General features: G+C 40.1%; 1 protein-coding gene across 1 annotated transcript in view; it reads left to right on the top strand.

Annotated features, from left to right (window-relative positions):
- Positions 1–2,143: 2,143 nt before the first annotated feature.
- Positions 2,144–12,813, top strand: part of PTPRR (protein tyrosine phosphatase receptor type R) — a gene marked incomplete at its 5' end in the record, with an annotated part of 254,829 nt that continues 244,159 nt past the window's right edge. Inside the window, 4 exon segments of the mRNA XM_082666172.1 lie at positions 2,144–2,271; positions 2,376–2,405; positions 2,407–2,560; positions 2,564–2,645. Of these exon segments, the coding sequence (XP_082522298.1) occupies positions 2,144–2,271; positions 2,376–2,405; positions 2,407–2,560; positions 2,564–2,645 (394 nt within the window).

Here is a 12,813-nt window from a genome sequence, read left to right as displayed (position 1 = left end):
TTTTTTTAGGGAGGAAGAAAATAAGAGAAGCACATCCACTGTAAGTGGACTACAGTTATTTCACTTCACCTCTCAGCCCTGCCGCAATTCTAGTACCTGATGTTAGATGAGAAGGGCTACTCCTCTAATTTTTAAACACAGCTAAATATCTACTTAGTAAGAATTCCAAAGGGTCAGGATAATTGTCAAATTGAATTTTATCAGCTAATTGCTTTTGATTTATTCCTTTTTTTGAGCACCTGTTTTGTGTGAGGCACTACTGTTCTAGTCAGTTGGCATATATCAGAGAATAAAATTGTCAAAGATGGGCTTCCCTGGTGGCGCAGTGGTTGAGAGTCCGCCCTGCTGATGCAGGGGACACGGGTTCGTGCCCCGGTCCGGGAAGATCCCACATGCCGCGGAGCGGCTGGGCCCGTGAGCCATGGCCGCTGAGCCTGCGCGTCCGGAGCCTGTGCTCTGCAACGGGAGAGGCCACAACAGTGAGAGGCCCACGTACCGCAAAAAAAAAAAAAAAATTGTCAAAGATATCTGCCATTGTAGAGGTTGGATTCCATTGTGGGAAGGGGGGTAAGGAAAGAGATAATAAATGATAGATGTAATAAGTAATTCTTTTGGTATGTTAGAAACTGATATATGCTGTGGGGAGAGGATACTGGGGAAAAGTGAATCTACAGTAGGGAAAGAGGTTACAGCTTAGAGAGGTTTTGGGCGAAACAGTAGTGCCACAGAAATGGTATGTGACACACCCATGTGGGGAAGTGGACGAGGTGGAGTAGTAAAGCTGCATTTATCTCTATTTTCAGCATAGAAGTCCTGTCAACGTATTAAAAATAAATTTCATTCTCCCCCTTCTCTCAACTATTTGAGTGTAATTCCTAGCCTTGCCTCTCAATGCTAGAGATAAAATAAATTATAAAGGAAATGATACTGCCTGGGCTCTGATCCTGTGACATCCTGTCTAATTTAAGCTCTTGTGGGTAGCATGTTTCCCATTAGTTGTCCCAATTCACAGAGGATGGAGGAAGAAAGCATTGAATGAGATATGCAGTTCAATTCAACAAGCACTTACTCCTACCTCTTATTTACTTAGAACCACTGTGTTCAATTTAAGTAATACAAAGATGCAGAAGTTCCTAGGGAGCCTTGGGCTGTGTTGTGAGGCAATGCTTAGCAAATGTTGTCTATACATTCAAGTGTGGAAGAGAAATATTGTAATCTGGAGTTAGCCCAGGGCTTTCTGGAAAAGTGAGATCAAGGTTAGACCTTTTTAAACATGAATGTGGTACTGAAGCAAGTGGGAGCAACTGGGGAAGGGGCAATAGCATCCCACGAAGACACAGAGGCAGAAAAGAGTTGCTGGGATAGTTAATGGAGAAAGTCTGGCCGAGGGACTTCATGACTAGGAGTAATTAGCCACTGGAGTAACAGAAGCATCTCCACACTCCAATGTCACAGATGAGGGGGGAGGAACACCTGTATTAGCCTGGTGCAGACTCCCTAGAGACGCAGAGCTGCACGGCAGGAGACCAGTTACAGAGGTGATTCTATTATCTTTCCCCTTAGAAAGTAAAAATGGAGACTGAAGATAATTATTTCCAAAAAACAAAAAGGTGCCTTCTTCTCTTCAATTACATGGATATATCCCAGTTCTGTCACTATGGTCATTGACTTTGAGCTTGAGAAAGTTTAAAAACAGGGACCGCGCTGGAGACAGGCGAAAGAGAAAAGGGACCGTGTTGGAAAGAAGGCACCCCCAGGATGCACGTTTACTGCTTACACCCAGCAGGCTGCCCCATGACCGCTCCCCCTGGCAATCCTGATTAGCGGAAGACACCTGTACTCTATTCCCATAGGCAGCCTGGAGAAGCTGGGCAATCTGCGGCCCAGGAAGCGTCAACTGCTAGCAATGAGCTCTGTCCACGTGTAAACCAAGATTTGGGGAAGGAGCAGGGTGGGTGTAGGGGTTGACACTTTCTTAGGCTCTCTCCTCTGGTTCCTCAGATGGGGCCTTCATCTAGTCCCACCCCCACGTTTTGGACAGATGCTGTACCCCTGACAACCGTCCCAAGATGCTTCTCCCCGCCCCGCCCGCGCCCCGCGGTGGAGCCTGCTCCCCTCGCAGCCGCAGCTAAGACCCGGAGAAATGGAATTTCACTTTGAAACTCCCGTGCGTGCGGCGCGAGGGCCAGCGCTGGGCATGCTCAGTAGCCGCGGCGCGGCGGAGCTGCTGCTCGCGCTGCTCTGGCCCCGGGCTCCAGGGCTGGCGCGGGAGTGCGCCCCGCCCCCCCGCGCCTTCCCCTCCGCGCCTGCGGAGCTTCCAGAAGGCCGAGCAGTAGCGGCTCCCAGGGCGTCGGTCCCCGCCCTGCGCCGCCCAGCTCGCCGCCGCATCCTACTCCTCTTCCTCTCCTCTCTTAAGGAGGCGAAGCTGGTGCTTCCTTCTGTGGGCGCCACACACGGCTCTGCCAGCCCGAGCCGAGGACCTGCGAATGAATCCTGGAGACCAGAGGACCATCGGCGGGGGCTCTTTCCAATAACACTTTGCCTGAAGTGGCGGCGTGGCTGAGTTTCTCCTCCGCCTCTCAATGCAAACAGTATGCGGAGGGCGGTTGGCTTCCCTGCGCTGTGCCTGCTTCTTCACGCTGCAGGTAAGGGGTTGCCGGGCATAGAGCCAGAGATGTGGATGCGCTGGGAGACTGCACATGCTTGAGGGCTGTAGGAAAAGCCTGCTTCGCGAAGAAAGCCTTAGGAAGGCAAAGCAGGACAGTGCTGACAGGAAAGCGGTGAGGGAGTCATGCACCTGTTGGAAGACTGCGGCCGAAAACTTAAAGCTAAAATCAGCTCTTGATTTTTCCTTACCTCGTATGAACATTTGCAGTACGAATAGAGGTTGGCTTGCTCCACCCCTCCCCTCCATGTAGACTCCCAGATTTTGTTTCTAGGCTCTGCACTTGACTGTCAGTTTTTCAGGAGGCAGACAAGACATCCTACTGAATGTAACCTTTTCTACTGCAGCGGCTACATCCGTAAGGTCTCTTGGTTTAGCGAGAGCTCACAGGGGCGCACTGGCTGTAACCTGATGGACCACATCTCCTCCGCAAAGATCGAAATACATGGTTCGCATTAATGATGCCGCTTCAGGCTCCTTTGGCCCCTGCTCTTGTCAGTCGAATTTTCTAAACCAATGAGAGGAACGAAAGATTTAAAATAAGACCCTCTCTTCTCTTTCAGCATCATGGTCAGATTGCGAGGGCACTAGACAGAAACCCAATCACAGTTTCAAAGCTGACAACCCCGGGGTCGGCACTGTCCCTGGGACAGATTAGATGAGGTCTAGCCAGGAGTGACAGTGAGACTAATTCCCAAATATAAACATATTTGATACCAGTATCAGGTTTTGTATGGAAGCAAACCTTAGGAAGTACCTGGGGAATTTTATATGCGATGTTGCTACAGACCCTGCTTTTTGGATACATGCAGCCTCTATGTAATGCAAGGACTTGCTGGACTGAATCCTTTATCATTTTTACACACACGTGAACCAAAATAGAATATGGCAGAGAGATTTTAGGAACCCTGCTGCGACAGCAGTTGTCCATGCAGTATCCCTGTAGCAATCAAGGACTAGGTATTTTCCTAGAGTTTGCCTGTTATCCAACCACAGACGTTCATTCATTCTTTCAACCAACATTTATAGAGTATGTACTACATTCCAGGGGTAATGAATAAAAATAATGGTTGCAAAATTACAATTTTTGTATTATCTTTTAAAAAGAGTGTGGGTGAGTCCTTTTCTATGTGGGTGATAATGAGAGTGAAATATGGTACTTCCTTATTTCTAGCTAATACTATTTTAACATATTGTGAATCTCTTGAACAAGTAATGGTTAGGGACATTCTGGCTATAATTAAGTACCCATGTTAATTGTATAATTATGATGTTATATTGTGGAATTTTCAGGAGTTCTTTGACACTTTTGGAAAACTAAGAAATAGCTATGACTTGGTTATTAAATTATTTGCAAACAGTTATAGTGAATACTTTCATTACCACATACAGTTCTTTAATGTTGAAATATAGGATGAAAATATACACATTGGGTTGAGGTTTATTTACGTTATTGTTTTATTGTAGCACTGATAGAAACATCTGTTACTGAAAAATCCTCAATTCCTATCAATTTAGCTGATTTAGCTGATCTATGAAAAATTTTAGTGTCGTTATTTTTAAAGCTAATATATAACATTTCTAAAGATAACATTTAATATATCTTGAGTAATTATAGCTTAAAAGCTATAAAAGCTATAGATAAACTTAAAACTAAGCAGGTGGAAAACATTTCTAAATTTATTGTAGATGAATATTTGGGCTGAGGAAATAGAAGACTTTTGTTCATTAAAGGAGAAACCTAGGCATCTGTAGCCCTAGATTATGCATGGAGTTCTGCCAAAAGGGTATATTACCAAAGACAAACCAGTCCAACTCTACTTTGACTTCTTAATTTGCAAAAAAAAAAAAAGACTATTTAATCAATTTGAATTTAATAAGGCAATGCATTGAAGACTATCTTCAGATTTCAATTGCAAGATGCTGTATAGAAATTAATTATATTCATATTTAATGTAGTGCTTTTGATAGGTGTTTTTTCACAGCAGATTGCAAGTTTAATATTGTGGTTGTCTTGCCAGTTTCATTTTGAATGCATTTTAATTTAAACAGCAATTTGTGGGTCACAAGCTGTCATCAGATTAAAATTCATCACAGTTATCTAAATAACATTGTTAGGACTTTTCATTAGAACTGAGACAAACCAGATTTCTTGATCTCAGCTCCTGTAGATTTGGGTAATAAGAAAATGAGTAAGTGGGAGGGCAAAGATCAAGAAGTCAGTGATTGTCTCTGCTTGTTGAATGTCTGATTTGGCTTCTCTTGCAGAAGGTTTTCCTCTCAGGAGAGAAGTGAGCTTTATAAAGAAGGGAAATGAATTCTATAGAGTCAGGCCTCTTTGGCTGAAAAGCTAATTGATCCATTTCGGTTATGTCCAGGGTACCAGCAACTACTTTATACTGGTGGAACTGATGACAGGTTACACCCCTTTTGGGATGGGAGAAATTGGCTGCCAGGATGTGAGTGCTCTTTGTAGCTATACTAGGAACTGTTGACTTCAGTTGTCATTCTCCTAATGATAAGTAGCAAACTGTTTTCAGCTTGAGTGTCATCTCTAATTATTTGGTCATGAGCTCCTGAGTCACTATGCAAAAAAAAAAAAAAAAATTAAAAAAAAAATTCTGACCAACCCTGAGTTCTGATTGCCTTAACAGTGGAAAGTATTGTATCTGTTTGTAATGTCTGTGGGAACAAAAAGGGGAAGAGGGGGTACAATGCTGTGTAATTAACATCTCTGGGTAAGATAACCTTAACGAATTACTGAGCATGGCACTTGTTAGAGAACCTGGACTCAACTCTTATCTATGGCGGCTGATTTTCATAGATGTCTTTAACAAGAAAAGTGTTAATTATTGTCCATCTAACTGCTTAGTGTACAGGTGAGAAAACTATGATCCAGTAAATGATAGCTGGTAATTACTTTAAAGTGCCAATTAACAGTATAGCCAGGGTAAAAAACCTATGTTTCCAGGCCTGTGATTGCACACTATATAAAATCCTACACTGTTTCTGACAGTTGAGGCCACCATTGAGATAGTGGTGCCAGATTCTTTTTCACTAACTGTCCCCATTCTTTTTTTTTTTTTAACATCTTTATTGGAGTATAATTGTTTTACAATGGTGTGTTAGTTTCTGCTTTATAACAAAGTGAATCAGTTATACATATACATATGTTCCCATATCTCTTCCCTCTTGCATCTCCCTCCCTCCCACCCTCCCTATCCCACCCCTCTAGGTGGTCACAAAGCACTGAGCTGATCTCCCTGTGCTTTGCGGCTGCTTCCCACTAGCTATCTATTTTACGTTTGGTAGTGTATATACGTCCATGCCACTCTCTCACTTTGTCACAGCTTACCCTTCCCCCTCCCCATATCCTCAAGTCCATTCTCTAGTAGGTCTGTGTCTTTATTCCTGTCTTACCCCTAGGTTCTTCATGACCTTTTTTTTTTCTTAGATTCCATATATGTGTGTTAGCATACAGTATTTGTTTTTCTCTTTCTGACTTACTTCACTCTGTATGACAGACTCTAGGTCTATCCACCTCACTACAAATAACTCAGTTTCGTTTCTTTTTATGGCTGAGTAATATTCCGTTGTATATATGTGCCACATCTTCTTTATCCATTCATCTGTCGAGGGACACTTAGGTTGCTTCCATGTCCTGGCTATTGTAAATAGAGCTGCAATGAACATTTTGGTACATGACTCTTTTTGAATTATGGTTTTCTTAGGGTATATGCCCAGTAGTGGGATTGCTGAGGCATATGGTAATTCTATTTGTAGTTTTTTAAGGAACCTCCATACTGTTTTCCATAGTGTCTGTATTAATTTACATTCCCACCAACAGTGCAAGAGTGTTCTCTTTTCTCCGCACCCTCTCCAGCATTTATTGTTTCTAGATTTTTTGATGGTGGCCATTCTGACTGGTGTGAGATGATATCTCATTGTAGTTTTGATTTGCATTTCTCTAATGATTAATGATGTTGAGCATCCTTTCATGTGTTTGTTGGCAATCTGTATATCTTCTTTGGAGAAATGTCTATTTAGGTCTTCTGCCCATCCCATTCTTTACCTTTCTGTGAACCAACATAATGCATCAACGTCTGTTGAAAAGACCACTTCAGGAATATACAAGAAGGCAGCTAAAAGCTACCCAATAATATGGATGGCAAAAATATTATGTGGAAGAGCCATAGATAGCTTTTCTTCAGTGTTTCTTCTCTTTCTTTTCCCAAAGAACTATATTCTGTTTCAGGAGATGATATTTATTGGGTAGTATTGTAGTTGCAAAGGAGTGAATGTCTTGAAAATTTTCATGTGAAAGCTTTCTTTTTCCTATTGAATAGCTAATAAGACATAGAAGCTGATGTCAATGGATTACTCTCTCATCAGGCTCTGGAAAAGGTTCTTTCAAATTTCTACATTGTTCTTACTATTGGCCTTTCTGGATGGCACAGAGACTACCTTCAGTATATCTTCTGAAGATGCCTCTTCATTCTCAGAGAAGTGCATAGTCAGTTTCTCTAGTCTTTAAGAGGGAAGAGTTCCTATGGGATCAAGAGGATCAGGGAAGTCATTTGCAGAAACATCACCCTCAAAAGAAAGGGTAGACGGATAGGAAAATATGTTCTAAGATGTCTATTCCTCAAAGAAGAGTCCCTTAGAACTCCCAAATTGGTTTTTCCTGTTCAAAATCACTCAACGAAGTCCTTACACTGGCCCAAGTTCTACTCTGTTCTATCCAACCATTACCTCTCTGATATCTCTCACTGCTTTCCTCTTTTTTTGTCTCTCTCCAGCTACAGTAGTCTCCTTCCTATTCCAAGAAGATGCCAGGCACTTGCCCACCTCCCAAAAAAGTTTTCTTTATTTCTTTGCCTGAACTATCCTTTCTCTGTATTTCCATGGCTTAATCCCTCAATTTTAGGTCTTTGCTCAAGGGTTACTTTCTCAGTGAAGCCCTCACTGGCTATCCTAATTAATATTTCATATCCCACCCCCCAAAAACCCTCTGATACCCCTTCCCTGCTTTACTTTTTAAATTAATTTTATGAAGAATAGTCGATTTACAATGTTGTGTTAATTTCTGCTGTACAGCAAAGTGACTCAATTATGCATATATATTCTTTTTCATATTCTTTTCCATTCTGGTTTATCATAGGATATTGAATATAGTTCCCTGTGCTATACAGTAGGACCTAGTTGTTTATCCATTCTATATACAATAGTTTACATCTGCTCATCCCACACTCCCAGTCCTTCCCTCCCCCACCCCTCTCCCCCTTGGCAACCACCAGTCTGTTCTCTATGTCTGTGAATCTGTTTCTGTTTTGTAGATGTGTTCATTTGTGTCGTGTTTAAGATTCCACATATAAGTGATATCATATGGTGTTTGTCTTTCTCTTTCTGACTTACTTCACTTAGTATGGTAATTTCTAGGTCCATTCATGTTGCTGCAAATGGCATTATATCATTCTTTTTCATGGCTGAGTGATATTCCATTGTATATGTATATATACCACATCTTCTTTATCTATTCATCTGTTGATGGGCATTTAGGTTGTTTCCATGTCTTGGCTGTTGTAAATAGTGTTGCTCCTGCTTTACTTTTTTTTTACCAGAGGTCTTTCACCATCTATCATGCCAAATATTTTACTTATTTATATTGTTAATATGGTTCCCCCTCTCCCCATTAAAATATAAGTAACTTGAAGGCAGAGGTCTGTTTTGTTTACTGCTGTTTCTACTGCAGATTCTGCCCAGCCTAGCACTGGGGGTGGGGAGTAGTGCCTGGCATAAAACTCCTAAAGATTAAATAAATACATTGAATAAATAAAAACAACACAGTAATATTTCTGGTCTCCTCTTTTTGCATTTAGTTTCTTCTTGGCACTCATGCAAGTCACCTTGTCAGCTTAGCCACTTCCAGCATGAACTTCAGCAGAGCTCATTTATCCAAAACTCAAGTTGCTCCCCAGGAGTCTCACATGCCCAGGGGACATACCATCTCAAACAGACTTTGCTACTTTGGGAATTGAAGGGCAACTGGGGGTGAGCTTGAACTACTTATAAACTCAGTGGCAAAGTCCTTCCAACTGATTGCCAGATGCTATACAGCCCAATGCCTTGCTGGTTGGCTATATTTTTACTTCTTAGTGAAATGCTTTGTACATATGGGAATGGCTATAGTTATATGAAAGGATTCATACAGCTAATTTACAAGCAGGGTTTAAGGCACTAGGACAAACCTGTCTACTTCTTTGGCATTTGAGGCATAGGTATATGTATACAGTAAGTCCCCTACATATGAACGAGTTCCATTCTGAGAGCATGTTAGTAAGTCCAATTTGTTCGAAAGTTCCACAAAGTTAGCCTAGGTACCCAACTAACACAATCGGCTATATAGTACTCTACTGAAATAGGTTTATAGTACTGTCCTGTAATAAGTTTATAATACTTTTCACACAAATAATACATAAAAAACAAACACAAAAAATAAAGAAGACATTTAAAATTTTACAGTACAGTACCTTGAAAAGTACAGTAGTACAATACAACAGCTGGCATACAGGGGCACGTTCACGTCTTTGAAAGTTCGCAATTTGTACCCTACCTTTGCTGTTTTCTTCCAAAAGGTCACCAAGTCTACTCACCAACTGTTCTCCACTTTCCGTGTCCACATCACTGCCTTGTGCTAGGTCCTTATTTCTCATATAGTATTTCACAATAACCTACCATCAAATCCATCCTTCATAATGATATCAGAGGTAAAACTTGAAAAAGCATACCCGATCACATTCTTTCTTTATAAGATTCTCTAATACAGCTATTTCCTTTTCTCTTAGAATAAACCTAAACTTATTAGCTTGGGAAAATCTTTTACTAACTCCATCTTTCTTTCCTGTCATCATGTTCTGCTTTGCACACTATTATCATACTAAGAGCAAATTTCTTTTGGTTTGCCATGCCTCTCATCCTTTTCACATACTGTTCTATTTATCTTAAATACCCAACTCTGCTTCTTTTTCTAGATAACTTTTTCTCCAACTTCAAATCTTGGTCATTGCCTACTTTGAGAACCCTTCCTGTGACACCCCACCTCATTCAAGTAGCTTTCCTAGGTTTTCCTTTTAGGCCCTGTATATTTCTCTATTAATGCACTGAACATGAATATTTAAAAAATTTGAGGACAATAACAGAATTGTAGCTTTTATCTCTATGTACCAATAACATAGAACTGTGCTTGTTATCTAGTACACCATCAATAAATGTTGAATGAATGACTAAACATATTCAGGATGTATTAGACAAAATAAATTATGATTAATTTATATTGACAGATTATATCTCATTTTGATCATAAAGAGTAGAATTGACTTTACTACTGCTCTTTCAATCCAATTTACATTTATTGGTTACAAAGAAGTGGAAATGGGGCAGAAAAGCTTTCATTCAAACATAGTCTGTTTAAGGTAAGTTTGTGTTCTATAGGCATGATGCTTATTGTAGTGGAGTTGTTTGTTGAACTCCTCCTAGATAGATAGACATTCCTATATGATATTCTAGTACTACTTCAGGATGGGAGTGAGATGAATGTCTTTATTTTAAAGAGACCAGATAATTAGGTAAGGTACATAGCGTGATAGTTTTGCACTAAGGAATGGACCCAGAACCCCTGACTCTGATTACTGATTGGTTATCAGCTACCTTGTAATAACAAACATGAACCACTTACACATTCAAAATCAGGTGGGAGTGTGAGGCAGTGGGTTCAATAAACGGAGACCAAAAATAATCCAGCCCTCCCTTAATTCCCCCAAACAGAAACCAAACGATCACAGAAAATTTCTGAGTATTTGGATGGTTTTATACATTTTTTCTGTCTCTTTATATACAGACAAAATCTTTATAAAACCGTAAACAATTTTTATGGGAGACATGCTTATACCTGAAGAATGGAGACTGGTTTACGAATTAGAAAAAGTCACTTTTTATGAGCCGATGGGATCACACATCAAAGGCTCATTTATTGACATTAGTATTAATGATAACATGGATGTTGTTTCATGGTAAGTTTATTGTTAAATCGCTTAAAAGCTGTCTGTAAAGTCTGATTCAAAAGGTAGAGAAAGCCATTTTTCCCTTTAAAAGACGATTTTGAAAGATCCCACTTGGCCATGAGTGCATTCTTCATCTTCAAAGTACTTAGACAAATGCTGACACACTTAGAGTAGCACTGATGTTTCCCAACAAAAGGGATTTTAATAGCCTGAAAAAATTTAATGGTAATACGTTATTTTAAGATCAAATTTCCTAATGCTTATTGACCAAATAATATAACTGTGTCTATTATTGAGATGATACTTGCCACAGAATGACAATTAGCAAATTTATATTATGAATATGAGCACTTTCCATTTAAATTTTTATTCATAATGGCTATGTAGACTTTTCTCATAATCAAATCTCATTTGACTTCAATTTATTAAGATGTTGATATCCATTAAAATTGCAGCCACATGGACCAACAACAAAACAAAACTAATTGTTTACGTGAAGCAATACGTCTAGATCAATATGTCTAATTGCACTGAAGTAGATGCCAAGTTCAGTGGGGATATGAATTATTTTCTGTCTTAGTTCAGACCTGAAGCAATGTACATTTGCTGACTTAAATGTGCAGAATGGCTTAAGGCAGCCCTAAACTACTGATTCTTTGGAAAAGATCAATAAATGAGCACAGAGTAAGAGTCTCTCACAGTGATTTACTGGCCTGTACAGCAACATGTATAGAATAAGACTCTACAGCTATTTCACTGCAGTACTGATCCAGTTCCAGATGAAGACTAGAGGGGACATGAAGCAATGCCCATAACTGCACAGAGTCAGCTCCCATCACTAGGGTTACTTTCACTTACCTGGGAAAGATGCTGAATACAAAGTATGCCAAACATCATGATGAGTTAGTTTGAAAGGCCATCAATCCGTCAATATAAAGATGTGGTTTTAAGTTAAAGTAGTTCACCTTCTTGGTCTTGTTGATTCAAGACGGTGTTTTTATTCTCCCTGGAAGAAAATGAAATGGTGTAAGCAGAGAAGTAAAAAGAAAATTGAAATAAAGGAGTAAATGCCATATTTTTAGATGACTTTTAGCAGAATAAGATAGTAGTTAAGAGCACATATATTGTGGTCCAGCTCAAATCCAGGCGTGATCACTTACTATCTCTGTAACTTAGGCCAACTTAATCTTTCCAAGTCTCAGTTTCCTCTTTTTAAAATGGAAATCAGGTACTATACAACTGTAGGGTTGTTGTTGTGTGTTAAACAGGGTAATGTAATGTAAAATAAACTGTGCTGTCTTAGTAAGTGCCATGTAAGTGTTAGGTATTATTTGACTAGGGGTGGGAGAGGTCAGATGCTAAATGGTCAACTCGTATCTTGGAGCAATTTCTCATTCTTTTTGTGTTTGAGCCAATGCTGGAGAAGCATGCATGCCCGAGAGAGATTCTGGATTCAAATCATTTCTTCAATTTGATCTTATCTGCATAGTTTTCCTCTACCTTTGGCGTGAGCCTGACTAAGTGTGCAGGTTTGTGATGGACTGTGAACTTCCAAAACATCCACCTATTGCTTTTGGCCACCGAGAGGCTGGAGAGAGCCTGGCCAAGCCTAAGACATCAGATCTCATTCTCCCAGCCCTTCCTCAATACCCCCCACCAAGCCCCTCAGTAAAATAGTTTGACATCCTCCCCCCATCCCAGTTCACCTCCCCCACAAATCTCTCTGTAATTCCTAAATCTGGACATTAACTGAAGCTATGAAAATATAATAAAAGGGTCTCCTACCAAGATAAACATTATATTTTATAGGGAAGAAACAAATAGATTTCCTTATAAGAAAAGAAGGAAAATACAAAGGACTATTTCCTAAGTCCCTATGATGTGCTACACTCTATCCCAAGTGCCTTATGTAAGATAATCATCTCACCCTTTAGGATGGAAAGTTTGTTTGAAATGACATGCTTGTACTACAGAAACAGCAAAAATACACTCTAACTCATGTAGCATAGTAAAAATTTAAAAGTTCTAGAATCTGACTGCCTGGGCTTGAATCCCATCTCTGCTGTTTACTATTTAAATTCTCTGTGC

The sequence above is a fragment of the Grampus griseus genome (assembly GCF_964374135.1).
Source record: "Grampus griseus genome assembly, chromosome: 11".
Lineage (NCBI taxonomy): Eukaryota > Metazoa > Chordata > Mammalia > Artiodactyla > Delphinidae > Grampus > Grampus griseus.
The sequence above is the reverse complement of the archived record's forward strand: the minus strand, read 5'-3'. Positions and strand labels throughout refer to the sequence as shown.